This window comes from Babylonia areolata, chromosome 4 (assembly GCF_041734735.1).
Source record: "Babylonia areolata isolate BAREFJ2019XMU chromosome 4, ASM4173473v1, whole genome shotgun sequence".
Taxonomy (NCBI): Eukaryota; Metazoa; Mollusca; class Gastropoda; order Neogastropoda; family Buccinidae; genus Babylonia; species Babylonia areolata.
In genome coordinates, this window is record NC_134879.1 from 22,592,131 (window position 1) to 22,609,601 (window position 17,471).

General features: G+C 43.0%; 1 protein-coding gene across 18 annotated transcripts in view; it reads right to left on the reverse strand.

The window, feature by feature from the left end:
• Positions 1-17,471, reverse strand: part of LOC143280962 (ryanodine receptor-like) — a 224,004-nt gene that overhangs the window by 9,149 nt on the left and 197,384 nt on the right. For all 18 annotated transcript variants that reach the window (XM_076585792.1, XM_076585799.1, XM_076585793.1 and 15 more), the window contains 11 exons: positions 15,511-15,801; positions 14,499-14,613; positions 12,129-12,217; positions 11,418-11,511; positions 10,624-10,710; positions 9,603-9,815; positions 8,147-8,320; positions 6,433-6,551; positions 5,421-5,481; positions 3,750-3,896; positions 1,286-1,417 (listed from right to left, as the gene is read on the reverse strand). In XM_076585792.1, the coding sequence (XP_076441907.1) occupies positions 1,286-1,417; positions 3,750-3,896; positions 5,421-5,481; positions 6,433-6,551; positions 8,147-8,320; positions 9,603-9,815; positions 10,624-10,710; positions 11,418-11,511; positions 12,129-12,217; positions 14,499-14,613; positions 15,511-15,801 (1,522 nt within the window). The remainder of the gene's footprint in view (positions 1-1,285; positions 1,418-3,749; positions 3,897-5,420; positions 5,482-6,432; positions 6,552-8,146; positions 8,321-9,602; positions 9,816-10,623; positions 10,711-11,417; positions 11,512-12,128; positions 12,218-14,498; positions 14,614-15,510; positions 15,802-17,471) is intronic.

Below are 17,471 nucleotides of genomic sequence, written 5' to 3' on the forward strand. Positions count from 1 at the left end.
ACACATGTAATTAAACGGCTGAGATAACAGCAATTTTGCTTTAAATACATACATGTAAAAAAGGAGCATAATTATAATTTGCATGCCACAGATTTTGTAAAAATTGTAAAATAAAAGTTTTGGAAAGAAAAGGTAAAAGGGGTAAAAATCGGCAGTCATTCTCCCTTTCAAACCACACCACCACCATCCACCCACCCACCCCCATTCTCTCTACTCACCCATCACCCACACTCACATTGCCATGAGCCTGGGAGAACAGCACTTTTTGAGTTATGACAAGTACATCACAACACATACATCACCATTCACTGGTCCATGACTGTCACAACAATTATCACCCTTCACTGGTTCAAATTAGCACAACACTGCTATCATTGTTCACTGGTCCAATTTTCACAACACAACTATCACTCTTCACTGGTCCAAATTATCACATATCAGCATTCTCCCATGACTGACACAACTTCCACTGTTCACTGGTCCAATTATCACTATCAGACTAATCCATATATGCTACACCACATCTAAGCAGATGCCTGACCAGCAGTATCAACCAAAGCACTTAGACCTTGAGGGGGAAAAAAACAAAAAATAAAAAAAAACAAAAAAACGATAACACGATAAAAGGTAAACAGATTAAAATATAGTGCAAGGAAAGATAAATAGAAAGCAAAAGATATAAAACAAAAACAAAAACACGTTCAGTCTACCCATGTCACACGCACCCACACGTGTGAACACACCGACCCAAGACTGAAAACGCACACTCAGAGATGTCAAGTGTTTGTAGGAACAATCAGGAAATTTGGTTGGCACTTTTTGAATTTGGTAGGAACACTCGATTTCAAAGCCACATCAGCAAACATACTTTTAATCTGCAAGCTTAATCCACCAGGTACAGACGCTGTTTGACCAAGACGCAACTTGATTTAGCCACGTTCTCTATTGCTCGGGCAAACGATTAAGCTGACTGGTCCACTCAATGCTGTTTCAAGGTGAGACCAAGGTTAGTATTGAATGCCCTGGCACTGTCATCTATATGTCTAAAGCATCTGGATAGCATCATGACAGGAAAGCATGTGACCATGCTTTCCTGTCGAAAATGAACTAGTCGCAACAACTTTGACACTAGCGTAACGTCGGAACAAACTGCGATCACGCGTAACAAAATATGGAGAAATCAGAACGGTTTGCATCTCTGCACAATGACAAACAGGCAGACACAAAAACACGCAATTGACAAACAGGCAGACACACAAGCAGGCAGACAGACGGACACACTGACCGTGGCCATGTCGTGACACTTGTAGTCCACCTGGCCATCCTCCTCCTTGATGTAGAACTTCCTGAAGAAGTTGAAGGCCACCACGGTGTAGATGTACACCACCACGCACGTCAGCATCACCGTCAGCACCAACTGAACAGACACCATGACATCACCGTTAGCACCAGCTGAACACACAAAGTGACATCACCGTCAACACCAGCTGAACACACACAGTGACATCACCGTCAGCACCAACTGAACAGACACCATGACATCACCGTTAGCACCAGCTGAACACACAAAGTGACATCACCGTCAACACCAGCTGAACACACACAGTGACATCACCGTCAGCACCAGTTGAACACACACAGTGACATCACCATCAGCACCAACTGAACAGACACCATGACATCACCGTCAGCACCAACTGAACAGACACCATGACATCACCGTCAGCACCAACTGAACAGACACCATGACATCATCGTCAGCACCAGCTGAACACACACAGTGACATCACCATCAGCACCAGCTGAACACACACAATGACATCACCGTCAGCACCAACTGAACACACACAGTGACATCACTGTCAGCACCAGCTGAACACACACAGTGACATCACCGTCAGCACCAACTGAACAGACACCATGACATCACTGTAGCACCAACTGAACAGACACCATGACATCACTGTAGCACCAACTGAACAGACACCATGACATCACCGTCAGCACCAACTGAACACACACAGTGACACCACTGTCAGCACCAACTGAACAGACACCATGACATCACTGTAGCACCAACTGAACAGACACCATGACATCACTGTAGCACCAACTGAACAGACACCATGACATCACCGTCAGCACCAACTGAACACACACAGTGACACCACTGTCAGCACCAACTGAACAGACACCATGACATCACCGTCAGCACCAGCTGAACACACACAGTGACATCACCATCAGCACCAACTGAACAGACACCATGACATCACCGTCAGCACCAGCTGAACACACACAGTGACATCACTGTCAGCACCAACTGAACACACACAGTGACACCACTGTCAGCACCAACTGAACACACACAGTGACACCACTGTCAGCACCAACTGAACACACACAGTGACACCACTGTCAGCACCAACTGAACAGACACCATGACATCACTGTAGCACCAACTGAACACACACAGTGACACCACTGTGAGCACCAACTGAACACACACAGTGACACCACTGTGAGCACCAACTGAACACACACAGTGACACCACTGTGAGCACCAACTGAACAGACACCATGACATCACTGTAGCACCAACTGAACACACACAGTGACACCACTGTGAGCACCAACTGAACAGACACCATGACACCACTGTCAGCACCAACTGAACACACACAGTGACACCACTGTCAGCACCAACTGAACACACACAGTGACATCACTGTCAGCACCAGCTGAACACACACAGTGACACCACTGTCAGCACCAGCTGAACACACACAGTGACACCACTGTCAGCACCAACTGAACACACACAGTGACACCACTGTCAGCACCAACTGAACAGACACCATGACATCACCGTCAGCACCAACTGAACACACACAGTGACACCACTGTGAGCACCAACTGAACACACACAGTGACACCACTGTGAGCACCAACTGAACACACACAGTGACACCACTGTGAGCACCAACTGAACAGACACCATGACATCACTGTAGCACCAACTGAACACACACAGTGACACCACTGTGAGCACCAACTGAACAGACACCATGACACCACTGTGAGCACCAACTGAACACACACAGTGACATCACCGTCAGCACCAACTGAACAGACACCATGACACCACTGTCAGCACCAACTGAACACACACAGTGACACCACCGTCAGCACCAACTGAACAGACACCATGACATCACTGTCAGCACCAGCTGAACACACACAGTGACATCACCGTCAGCACCAGCTGAACACACACAGTGACATCACCGTCAGCACCAACTGAACACACACAGTGACATCACCATCAGCACCAACTGAACACACACAGTGACATCACCATCAGCACCAACTGAACAGACACCATGACATCACCGTCAGCACCAACTGAACACACACAGTGACACCACTGTCAGCACCAGCTGAACAAACACATCAAAACTCTCAACTTTCAAAAATTTAACAAAGTAAATTTTCATTATTTTCTTATGAATTTTTTTTTTCAAATCTGAAACCACTTTATCCAAAGATGTTCTGATGAGGAGTCACTATTATTGAAATTGATGTACTCTCTTTCTTCCATCTCTCTCTTTCTCTCTTCTGTGTGTGTGTGTGTGTGTGTGTGTGTGTGCTTTGTCACTGACACACTCCATTTGTCTTGCTTGTAAGTCTGTGTTGTTCATTTTTGTCACCATCCCCTCCCCCACCCCAGCCCCCTCCCCCACACTGACCTGTTTTCCGTTGTGTGTGACAGACTGCAGGATGGTGCGCAGTGTCTTGATGCCAATGGCCACGTCCAGCAGGTGTGCTGCGAAGAAGAAGAAGTTGAAGTTGCCCAGCACAGAGAACAGGAAGTACCAGGCAATGTACAGGAACGACTGCACACAGAAAGGGTAAAAAAAAAAAATTAAAAAAAAAAAAGGAAGAGAAGTTTAAGTTCCCATACCTCTTTAAGGAAATTTTCTATCTAAAATTACGTTTAAGTAACATACTAACCGTGACCCACTAGTGCAGACTCTGGCAGGGGTCTGACATTCCTGTCCTGTGAAAACTACTATCCGCCTATGCGGAGAAAACGAAAGCAGCTACGGCCGATAACCTCCCGGAAGTAGGTAACCTCCTCTTTGCCCCCCTGACTAGCACCCTCTTTTTACGGCAGCCATCATGACTCCTAAGGACATTTATGTCTTTATGTCACGGACAATCAGATGGGTGGGTATTCTGAGCCCTGTAGAGTGAAGAACTGACAATGACTGTTTCTGCTGATGCACACAGTGAGCCACCCCTTCACAGCCAGGTAAAAGGTTAATGGTCCCACAGCCTTTTAGGGCTACTGGGCCAGTGAATACATGTCCACTATGTCCAGAGTTTTGGCATGGGAAGGCAGGGATCCAATCCTCTCCTTCCACCATTTTCACCTTCCCCGAATCAAAGTCAGGTACCCATTCACACCTGGGTGGAGTGAGGAAAATCAGAGTAAAATGGGAGACAACATGCTGAAATGGAGGATTAAACCCTGACACCCCCCCCCCCCCCCCCAACTCCCCTTCCCGCATCCTCCCCACAAAAAAAAAGAAAAAAAAAAAAAAAGAGTAGCTGGTAGCAACGTGCTCTCCCTAGGCAGAACAGCCAGAATTGTACAAAGAGAAATCTGTTTTGTCAAAGATTATACAATGCAAAATACAATTTTCATGAAAGCAAGAGCTGTTCTCGTCTAGAAACATTTCAAGAAAAGCATCTCCCAAACAACCCTTCTCGTTTCAAAACACATCAAGAAGACAATCTCCCTAGGAGCCATTTTCATTTGAAAACATTTCGAGAAGACTATCTCCTAAAGAGCTCTTTTCATTTCAAAACAATTCTAGAAGGCATCTCCCTAAGAGCACTTCTCATCTGAAATCATTGCCAGAAAACCATCTCCCACAGAGCCCTCTTTATTTCAAAGCATTGCAGGAAAACCATCCCCCTAAGTGCACTTCTTATCTCAGAACAGTTGAAGAAAACCATCCCCCAAAGAGCCCTTCTTATCTCAGAACATTCAAGAAAACCATCCCCCAAAGAGCCCTTCTTATCTCAGAACAGTTCAAGAAAACCATCCCCCTAAGAGCCCTTCTTATCTCAGAACAGTTCAAGAAAACCATCCCCCTAAGAGCCCTTCTTATCTCAGAACAGTTCAAGAAAACCATCCCCCTAAGAGCCCTTCTTATCTCAGAACAGTTCAAGAAAACCATCCCCCTAAGAGCCCTTCTTATCATCTCAGAACAGTTGAAGAAAACCCATCCCCCTAAGAGCCCTTCTTATCTCAAAACAGTTCAAGAAAACCATCTCCCTAAGAGCCCTACTTATCTCAGAACAGTTCAAGAAAACCATCGCCTATACAGACCAACAGCTCCAAGACTCACGTTGTCAGTGAAGATCACGCCCCATTTCCACACCTGGTACTGGTAGTCCACGTTGCTCAAGCTGCAACAGTTACCACACAGTCTCTGTTTTTTCCATTTTGCAGTCAAAGAGAAATGTCCCAATCAAGTTTTATACCAACAGAACAACAGCATGAAAAGACAGCGAAACAGATCTTTCACAAAAGAAGAAATGTTTATCAGGCATACACGAGTATCAGTTACCATATCTCACTTAAGCATTAGCTCCACTATCCAAAACAGAGCCACACTTAATCCTTCTCTTGTCTGAAGGCAGCCAAAAGTCTTATGAGTGAGCCTTACAGTAAGACACTGAAGTTTGTTAAATAGAACATAACTGTGCACACACTAACTGCGCGCTATCATTACATAGCCCCAGAAAGGCACACCTGAGTGGAAGCGGAGAGTTTTTAGCACTGGTCAATGCTTCAGCACAATGGTGGTCATGATTACCTATAGAGGCAAGCCTTGCTGGCTACACATCACTGAGACACTGGTCAAGTTTCAGTTTCAGTTTCTCAGGAAGAAGTCACAGCGTTTGGACAAAGCCATATATACACATCTGCTAGGCAGGTGTCTGACAGCAGCATAACCCAATGTGCTAGTCAGACCTTGACTGCATGCATATATAACTGTGTACCTATCAGAGTGGATTTAAAAATTTGCCAGAGGACAACACTTAGGTTGCCATGGGTTCTTTCCCCATGTGCCAAGCATGTGCTGTGCATGGGACTTCAGTTTAAATCACCCGAATGACTAGATGCTCAGTATGGTTTTCCAGTCAAACCTGGGAGAAAGGGTGAGAGAGGGAATCGAACCTAGACTCTCAAAGACACTGTATTGGCAGGTAAGCGTCTGAACCGTTCTGCCACCTTTCTCCCCCAGTCAAGAAATGAAAGTAAAATTCAACATAATCAGACAGACATAAAAACAAAGCTAGGACTAACAGACACCTACAAAAACAGACTGGACAAACATGTGAACTCTGACTCACAATGCTGGGATGAAGCGAGAGCCTGACGATTCTTCTTCTGTCTTGCCGCTGCTTTTTTCCATGCCCAGTAAAGATGTGATGGAGTCATAGTCGTACTGCTCTGCATAGCGTGTTCGCACCTGTGCACATGGCCAGACAGTGTTAGCCAGTGAACACCACAGCAAATTAACATGAAAACACATTTCAAGTGGTAAAGCTAACATGCACCCTTTGTGCATATACTCATTTTTTTAAAGCACACTGGGTCTTCTGAAGATCTTATGACATAGTTTAAAAAAGAAAGCTACACTGCTATGGCCATGTAACAAAGTCCAATGGCCTTGCTGAAACAATCCTCCAAGGAACTGATGAAGGAGGGAGATGGAGGGGAAGACAGAAATAACCATGGACTGACAGCACTGCAGAATGGACAGGAAAACCATTCAGAGAGATCCAGGCTCTGACACACACACCAACAGACATGGACTGACAGCACTGCAGAATGGACAGGAAAACCATTCAGAGAGATCCAGGCTCTGACACACACACCAACAGACATGACAACACTGCAGAATGGACAGGAAAACCATTCAGAGAGATCCAGGCTCTGACACACACACCAACAGACATGACAGCACTGCAGAATGGACAGGAAAACCATTCAGAGAGATCCAGGCTCTGACACACACACCAACAGACATGACAGCACTGCAGAATGGACAGGAAAACCATTCAGAGAGATCCAGGCTCTGACACACACACCAACAAACATGCTGATAGCACTGCAGAATGGACAGGAAAACCATTCAGAGAGATCCAGGCTCTGACACACACACCAACAGACATGGACTGACAGCACTGCAGAATGGACAGGAAAACCATTCAGAGATCCAGGCTCTGACACACACACCAACAGACATGACAGCACTGCAGAATGGACAGGAAAACCATTCAGAGAGATCCAGGCTCTGACACACACACCAACAGACATGACAGCACTGCAGAATGGACAGGAAAACCATTCAGAGAGATCCAGGCTCTGACACACACACCAACAAACATGCTGATAGCACTGCAGAATGGACAGGAAAACCATTCAGAGAGATCCAGGCTCTGACACACACACCAACAGACATGACAGCACTGCAGAATGGACAGGAAAACCATTCAGAGAGATCCAGGCTCTGACACACACACCAACAGACATGACAGCACTGCAGAATGGACAGGAAAACCATTCAGAGATCCAGGCTCTGACACACACACACCAACAGACATGGACTGACAGCACTGCAGAATGGACAGGAAAACCATTCAGAGATCCAGGCTCTGACACACACACTAACAGACATGACAGCACTGCAGAATGGACAGGAAAACCATTCAGAGAGATCCAGGCTCTGACACACACACCAACAGACATGACAGCACTGCAGAATGGACAGGAAAACCATTCAGAGATCCAGGCTCTGACACACACACACCAACAGGCATGAAGGAATCTGGTGATGTGTTTTATTTGTGTATTTACCTACAAAATGATAGAAAAATGGAGACAGATTCACCTTGACATGTAAACCAATGCATGCATACAGGACAGAACTGGTGCTGGATTATGGTGACTATAGGAAGTAGTCCAACGTTTTTGCTGAAAAATTTATAAGAATGATACAATATACTAAACTGATTATGACGTTAGTTCAACACTCTGCCTGTACACATACACACATACAACCTTTTTCTTCACAAACTTGTCCCAGTAACTCTCAGGGAAGGAGACGGTGGAGAGAACCAGTTTGTCCCAGTGTGCTCGAATGTCATCATCACTCGGCTGCTCCACAATGTACAGTCCTTCAAACTCCAGCTGACGGGCAATTTCCTTTTCACGCTTGAAGATCACCAGAGGAACCTGCAGATACACACAGCCCATTCAATTTCCTTACAACTAGAATGAAAACAGGTACTGATATCCTATGAAAATATAGTAAACCCACTGGACAAGCCAATTCAATTTTCCAACTATTAAAATGAACACAAGTATTGGTATCCTATGAAAATCTACAAGCAAAGGTACTAAACAAGCCAATTTAATTATCTAACTATCAAAATGAACACAGGTATTGGTATCATATCAAAATCTATTAAAACTATTAAGTATTTCATTCTCTTCCTCATCCTCTCCCAATTCATAAAAATCCCCAGATAGTCTTCACAAATATCCAAGGATTTTTTTTTTCTGAACAATAAAGCTAATAGTAGTAACTCCCCCCAAAAGACAGTATATATAATAAAAAGAAGAAGAACAAGAAGACAAGAAGAAGAATGTATTCACACAGCACTGAATCTTGGGCAGAGACAAATCAAAGCCCTTTCACACATGCATAACTCTGAGCCAAAAGGATGAAAGACTAAACCTACGAATACACAAAGACAGAAGGCTGGGGAATCTATGGACAGACAGACGGTGGGGCTGTATTGGACAGAGGCAGGTTTTAGGCCTGACTTGAGACAGCCGAGTGCAGAGATCAGTCAAGAAGGGAGTTAACTCAAAAGTAAAAGGTCCAGACCCAGAGAAAGAGCAAGGTCAGACTGTGCAGTGTTTGAATCACAATCAGGGAACCCGTAAACAGAAATGATCAGAGGCCAACTGTAGTGAATGAGATGGGGTGATGAAGTAAAGACAGTCAAAGCGACAGGAAGGGCAGATTTATTACCTATTTATGACAGTGCGGGTTTGTACTTCGTAGAGAGCAAGATGGGTTGTAGAAGTGAAGACAGTCAAAGCGACAGGAAGGGCAGATTTATTACCCATTTATGATAGTGCAGGTTTGTACTTCATAGAGACCAAGATGGGGTGTAGAGGTGTAATCAAATCAAATTATGGTGCTTAGAGCCTCACCAACCACTAAGGCCATCTCAAGGCAATCGCCACGTTAGTACCTACTTCAAGTCAAGGGTAAAAAAAAAACAACAACAATCTTCAGAGAATCTACCTTGTAGGTATAGGCAGTCAGACAGGCAGGATGGGTTCTATATTTATTCATACATTTCTGAGTGCCGATCTTTAACTTAAATCTGTATGAGACACACTTCCGCAGTAGTAAGCCAAAACAATGATGTTTTTTTTTCTCTAGAAAATACAGCAGAGACAAAAGTAGCGATTGCTCCCCCAGAAGACATCATGTGGGTACCTTGAGGCAGTAGTAGGCCACCAGCATGCAGAAGGCGGTCATCATGTGGCAGAAGGCCAGCATGCGCATCACAGGCTCTAGGTAGTAGTAGTCCTCCTCGATCACCACAAACTCGTTGCTGCCGTCGTCCTCCTCCTCCTCCCCGCCAGCCGTAACGTTGCCCAGCACGCTCTCTCCTCCTCCTTCCTCTGCCTCCTCCGTCAGCCGACTCACCTGGGGGGTGTGAATCAATTTAAGTTTCTCAAGGAGGCGTCACTGTGTTTGGACAAATCCATATATTCCAAACCACATCTGTTGGGCATACATCAAGGTTACAATTTCTCCAAATCTGAATGCTTTGAATAAGTGGCATGATGGATTATACACGTCACTTTCACCTGTGAGTAAAGGCCCCAGTGTAAGTGTTGTTACATCTTGACAGAACAGAACAGAATGGAATTCATTTTTATTTGTCATGAAGGTTTTGTTTGAACAAACACACACACACAAAAGCACAATAACACAACAAAAGAAATATACTTTTTCCATCCATCCACCTTTTTCAAGAATGAATGACATACTGTGAAAAACGATGTATTAAGTGTGACATTTTTTTATTTAAAAAAATTTTTTTTTTTTATAAAACTTATACTATTCTCTCTCTCTTTCTCAGTGCTTTCAACCATATGTTTGTTCGCATGTCTGTCCGACTGTCTGATGCACACCCACAGTGCCAGCTCCACACACTCCAGTGCAGAAAAGACGACGAGGCATCAAGACACCATCCCATGCTTTTGTCAAATACATGCAGTTCATCAGGATAGTTGGGTCTGTAGTTGGTGGCACCAGAATATCTCACGTCTTATCATGATAGAACTACTAAAAATCTTAAGGTTTAAAAGAAAAGAGGCACTCACAAAGAATTAACAGTTATCACTGAATAAATAAGATGGAGTATGTATGTTTGTTACCTTGTACAATAAAGGCAGAGTGTCTGTTTACTTTTTGAATAAAGAAGACAGAGTATATGTCTGTGAGTTACCTTGTAGAAGAGCAGAATCACGTTGATGCAGAAGGCAAGTGTGAGAGCCAGGTACTTGAAGTTGTAGAAATTTCTGGCAAAAAGACTCTGCAATCACATGATAATGATATGATAAAAGCAAATTTCATTCATACATGTCAGCTAACATAATTCTTTGCCCAGTTTAAAAGGGTGTTTTCACACAATTACCCCCCCCACCCCCCACCAAAAAACAAAACAAAACAACAACACAAAAACAAACAAAAAAACAACAACAACAAAAACATACAAACTGTTGCACTGGCACTAAGCTGGCAGTACTGTTCTTTCTGGTCTTTTACCATACTTATATCCTCCATACATGAATAACTAAAGGATACCAAACGACTGGAAACAAACTCAATGAAACCCATGTACACACTTGTAAACAGAAAGAGCTCCCAAGTAATTCTGGTAACTGAAGACCAAGAGTTAAGCCAAGCTGAACTGTGATACAACAACCACTTTGAAGTGCCTGTCCACCTCTACCAATGAGTAAAATAGACCAGTTCTTGTTATTTTAATCAATAATAATAAATTAATCTATACTGCACCAAACCAAATAATTCTGCTCTCAGCCCTTTACAATACAATAGTTCCAATCAAAATATCAACCATCAAAACATGCAGGCTGGTCCAACTAAGTGAGCGAACATGAAGGAACTATGACAAGACATTACAGTTCTCAAAATAAAACTACTCTTCTCTTTTATCTCGAACAAAACACGTACAACCTAACGCAGTCACATGTGATGAACAGCAAGGAAAATACACACCAGAATGTATCTGCCATAGTCAAAGCCTTGAACATCAAGAGGAGCTTCGTCTTCCAGATTGGTTGCCGTTGGTTCCTCTGCTGTGGAGGTTGGCCTGCGACAAGTTGTTCATCATAATATTATGCATAAATGAAACAAAATGTGACAAATTATGAATTTACTTCAGATGATATAATATTGCATTCAAGTAAGAATACATGTTCTTGTGACAATCATTTGCGGTGTGCTTTTTGTGAAAAATGATTTATATGAAGTGAGGAATAATATCTCCATGTCAGTGTCTGATGTCTGTGCATGGTTATATATGGAAGTGCCATTTTAGTGGTTAAATGCATGGTTTACCACACATCAATTTTCACACTGTAAGATGCAACAGAGCATGTTTTACATGGAAAGGTGTAAAACGAATTAAGTTATTATCACTGATATGATCATTCTCAACCCAAAGTACTCATTTCCATGTTTAAATACATGTTTTACACATCAATGTTCACAATGTACAATGCAACTGAGCATATTTTACATGGAAAGGTGCAATATGAGCTAAATTATCATGATCATCATTTTTGTGTTTAAGTGCATGTTTTTTACGCATCAATTTTCACATTATAAAATGCAACAGAGCATATTTTACATGGAAAGGTGGTGCATAAATTATCATTATTATCATCACAATCTTTCCCAACCCAGGGGACCCCCCCTCAGACTGACATCTGATCTGGAGTGTAGGCAGGGGGAGGTGGAGACTGGGAGGCTGCAGCAGGGGTGGCTGTCTCTGACATAAACACGTCATCCTCCAGCTGCAACAGGGACACAACACAACACACCTCTGACTCTGAATCAATAACACTCTGCCATCAGTTTTGATGATTATACAGCGTTCAAAGCGCTCTTATGAGGAAACTGAAAATAAATGAAACTAAAAGTACAGTTTTTCCCCCTAAAATTACTTTTTATCTAACATACTTACCGTGAACCACTGGTGCAGACTCCGGCAGGGGTCTGATTCCATGTCCTGTGCAAACTACTACCATGTTGAAGGGGAGAAAACGAAAGTAGATGTGGTTAGTTACCTTCCCTAGTATATTACCTCCCCTGTGTGTATCTGCAGAGCCTCTTCTGATGGCATTTATTAATCAAAACTAAAAAATATATTAAACTGGGTTAGCACAAACACAGGAAAACTGAGCGAAAGAGAACACATATTTTTCTGTCTCCAGTAAAGCCAGTTTGGCTGCCATAGCAGTCCCTGGGAACAAGCCACAACCTTTGTAGACCCTACATGTGGGGAGAGGAAAGTGATTAAAAAATACAGCCCGTGAAGCTCCAGCCTGAAGGATGCCAAGCAAGGAGCCTCAGCACCTGAGGCTGGTGATCAGTTCCAAAGAGGAACTGTTCTTGGAAAGAAAGATTTGTTTTAACTCATTCAGACCTGCACCTGCCTGCTTGGGGGTGCCGCTGATCACTAATAATAATAATAATGGTATTTATATAGAGCTGAATCTTGTGCAGAGACAAATCAAAACACTTTTGCACCAGTCATTCACACACATTCATAACTATAAAACTGGAGAAACTAAAGACAAGGAAGAGGCAGGGAAGGGAGGCTATTTTGGGAAGAGGTGGGTTTGAAGGCCAGACTTGAAAGAGCTGAGTGCGGAGACTTGACGAAGCGAAAGAGGAAGTTCAATCCAATTGCAAAGTCCAGAGACAGAGAAAGAACAGCGGCCAACAGTCGAGTGTTTGAATCTGGGTATGCGTAAACAGAGTGGATCCGAAGCCGATCGTAGTGAGCGAGATGGAGTGTAGAGGTGAAGGCAGCCGCAGAGATAGGAAGGGGCAATTTTGTGAATACATCTATAACACAGAGTGCTGATCTTGTACTTTATTCGGTGTGAGACAGGGAGCCAGTGGAGATGTTGCAAAAGGGGAGTGATGTGCTCAGATCTTTTCTTTCTGAGGACGAGTCGGGCAGCAGAGTTTTGTATGCGCTGAAGGAACTGTATGGATGAAGCAGGCAAACCAGACAATAGAGAGTTACAGTAGTCAAGGTGAGAGAGAATGAGAGAAACGACAAGTCTAGATGTTGCGTCAGTGGACAGATATTTCTGGACGGGACTGATGCGCTGCAGTTGACAGTAGCAGGACTGACATGTCTGACTGATAAATTTTTGCATGGACAGTGTATTGTCAAGGACAACACCAAGGTTCCTGACGGACCTGGAAAGAGGGATGGATGTACTGCCTGAGCCTGACAAACAGTCAGGCAAAGAAACCCATTCAATAAAACTGGTTTGTCAGCTTGCTATTATGCATTAAACTGCTAGGGAAGGGAAATAACTGGAACTTCACTTCTTTCCTGACAGACACATGAAGCTTCACTCCAAAATTCAAATGGTTAGTGTTTTTTAAAAAATTTTTTATCCATTTTCCTCATTGATATGGCATAATGCCTGTTACAAAAAAAAAAAAAAAAGAAAAGAAAAAAGGACACAAAAAAATGAAAGAAAAAAAATCTGTTTTGGCCACTACTGCATTCTGTCTTGACACACACGAAAGTAGTCATATAGAAATATATATATATATATTACAAAGTCAATATTTTCAACAGCACAAACACACACACACATCTCTCTCTATATATATACATATGTAGCAAAAACAATAACAGGTCAACACAAATACATACACCAGCAAGCAAAAAATTTCAACACTGTCAACAATTAGTAATGAAAACAACAATAATACTATCAAAATATAATCTTTTTTTTTCTCTGACAAAAGAATGAAAACCAAAAACTGGAACAACAAAACAATTCTACCAATGACGATCAAGAAAACTGAAGAAGAAGGAAAAACAAACACAAAAAAAAAAACCCCACTAACAATAACTACAAAAAATTAAGGCAAAACCATAAAAAGAGCATCATTTTCACCAGTTGTGCTACCCTGCTTATTGCATTTGTTGTTGTTGTTTCTGCGAATAACGCAGCCAGCTGACCATACGTGGCTATATAAGGGCTGTGCTGCACTACTTCCTGCAGTGTCTGCTGTAAAGAGCAAGACAGGGAGGCCACTCACCTCGCTGGTCTGTCTGGAGGGGGGAGGTTTACTGACACCCCCTGTGGATGTGCCAGCCGGATCCTGACTGCTGCCCGGCTGGATGCCATTCTGGGTGGGTCCCAGGTCCCTGCTCCTGTGGGACACACACTTGTTGGTATGACACGGGTATTATCACTTCCTCGTGTCAATACAAGAACCTATGGTGAACGTTCTTTCTTCTTTGCTGCTCCTCGTATCTGGAACAACTTTCCTCATCATATCCATGCATCCAATTCTAGCTCTGCTTTTCATTCATCACTAAAAGCTCATCATTTTAAAACCTATCTATAAGCACTGTCAGCTTCCTTTCTCCCCAACACCATCCATGTCAGCTACTTTGGATGCATGAAGAGTGGGAGAATGAGAGTGGGGGGAGGGAGGGGTTCTGAGAAAGAGTGGTCACGAATGATTTATGTAATTTGTAATATTTTCTTTCATGTAAAGTGCTCTGAGCTCTTAAGAGAGAAAGGGTGCTATATAAATGTACATTATTATAATTATTACTATTATTATTATATGTGGGAAAACATACTTTTGGTACAACATGGGAATTCTGTGTGGGAAACATACTTGTTGGTATAACACAGGAATTCTGTGTGGGAAACATACTTCTTGGTACAACATGGGAATTCTGTGTGGGAAATACACTTGCTCGTACAACATGGGAATTGTGTGTGGGAAACACACTTGTTGGTACAACACAGGAGTTATGTGTGGGAAACACTTGTAGGTCTGTGAGAGTGCGGGATCAAATCCTGCTCTCAACCTTTCTCCCTTGTCTGACTGAAAAATCAAACGGAGAGTCTAGTCTTTTGGATGAGATGATAAATCGAGGTCCCGCATAGACGGACAGTAGTTTGCACAGGACAGGAATGTCAGACCCCTGCCGGAGTCTGCACTAGTGGGTCACAGTTAAGTATGTGTAATTAAAATGGATCTGTCCGAACGCCTCCCTCAGAAACTGAAAGTGACAACTGAAACTGAAACTCACTTGCTGGCGTCCTGTGTGTCAGCCGGTGGAACAGAGCCAATGACAGGGGAGGGTCCAATCTCCAGCTCTGCTGGGGGCACAATGGCTGCGCCATTCGCCGCCATGCCTGCCTGTGCCTGTGCCTGTGCTTGAGCCTGAGCTTGAGCTTGAGCTTGAGCTTGAGCCTGTGCCTGTGCCAGGGCGATGGGCCCGACTGGCAAGGCGATGGGACCCTTGACTGTCTTCTCTGGCTTTGGCTCCTCCAGGCTCTTGTCCCCCATCATCATGTTCACAAAGAACTTGAGCAACGTCCTGATAACAAAACAAAGGTAAGATACACAATGCGACAATACTTTATCATCTCTAAAACAATGTCCTGACAACAAAACAAAGGTAAGATACACGATGCGACAATACTTTATCATCTCTAAAACAATGTCCTGACAACAAAAGTAAGATACATGATTCAATAATACTTAAGCATCTCTAAAACAATGTCCTGACAACAAAACAAAGGTAAGATACACGATGTGACAATACTTTATCATCTCTAAAACAATGTCCTGACAACAAAACAAAGGTAAGATACACGATGCGACAATACTTTATCATCTCTAAAACAATGTCCTGACAACAAAAGTAAGATACATGATTCAATAATACTTAAGCATCTCTAAAACAATGTCCTGACAACAAAACAAAGGTAAGATACACGATGCGACAATACTTTATCATCTCTAAAACAATGTCCTGACAAGAAAACAAAGGTAAGATACATGATGCGAGGATACTTTAGCATCTCTAAAACAATGTCCTGATAACAAAACAAAGGTAAGATACATGATTCAATAATACTTTAGCATCTCTAAAACAATGCCCTGACAACAAAACAAAGATAAGATAAATGATGCAATAATACTTTACTGACTCTAAAAGAGAAATTGGTGGACGCTTCTACTGATAAAAAAGGCAACATACATTTTGAACAACAAAGACAGGATACAAGATGCAAAAAATACTTTGCTATCTCTAAAACAGAAATTGTTTACACATTTGCCGATAAAAAAAAGGTGACATATTTAACCTTCTTGTATTCAGATTCTCTGAGGCCAAACTCCCCTAGATTTCGGATTCTTTTGGTGAGTTTAGCCTCAAAATGGGTATGTATGGTTCACGCTTCACCACAACCAAGAATAAACCTCTAGAGTCATGAAATTCGGGAGGTATGGTCATGAGGCTTTGTTCTGTCATATGAGCAAGATTCTGTGTGTCTAGATGTGAAAGGTCGTGTCTCTGTCACCAAAAGGTCACCAAATATGTCACATGCAATGATGACAATTCTAATACAGCACATCAACATGCAGTTATTCTATGCACATGCACATTAGTGTTGTGAAATGAAGCTGCGGCCTCCTGAGATGATCTGTCTCATGTCTGCCAGTACAGTCCCCACAGGTAATCCAAAGAATGTCACACAACTAGTGTCAATTGTCACAACTGAAGAGTTACTTGAGATAATTTCAAGCACAGTTCCATGTTGCTCTTATGTCACTGTTCTAAGCACTTTGCACAGATCTGTTTATATATGCACACAATGTATAACTGTACAGTAAGGATAGTGAGTAGAGTGTCACTGGTAAGTGTCACAGAGTCACCAAAACTACAGGTAAGCACACACACACACACATAAACAAAAACAAGCTAGCTTGTCCTAATGTTGAGGCACATTCTGTCCATGATAGTCACGGAAACAGTCATTCCTGTGGAAGTAGAGAGGTACCTGGCAGAAAGAACACATATACGATGTTTCTACCCCTCGTCCCTTCGCTGTCCTGCGACCGTCTTTGATGCACTGCCAACAGACCCTACGTCTCCCTTTGATCTTTTCTAACTTGTGATGGTCGATGCTGGCCAAAGCAATGGGGGCATCTGGCACTGCTTTGCTGCGCCCTGCTTTGCACTTCCTGAAGGTGAACCCTGCG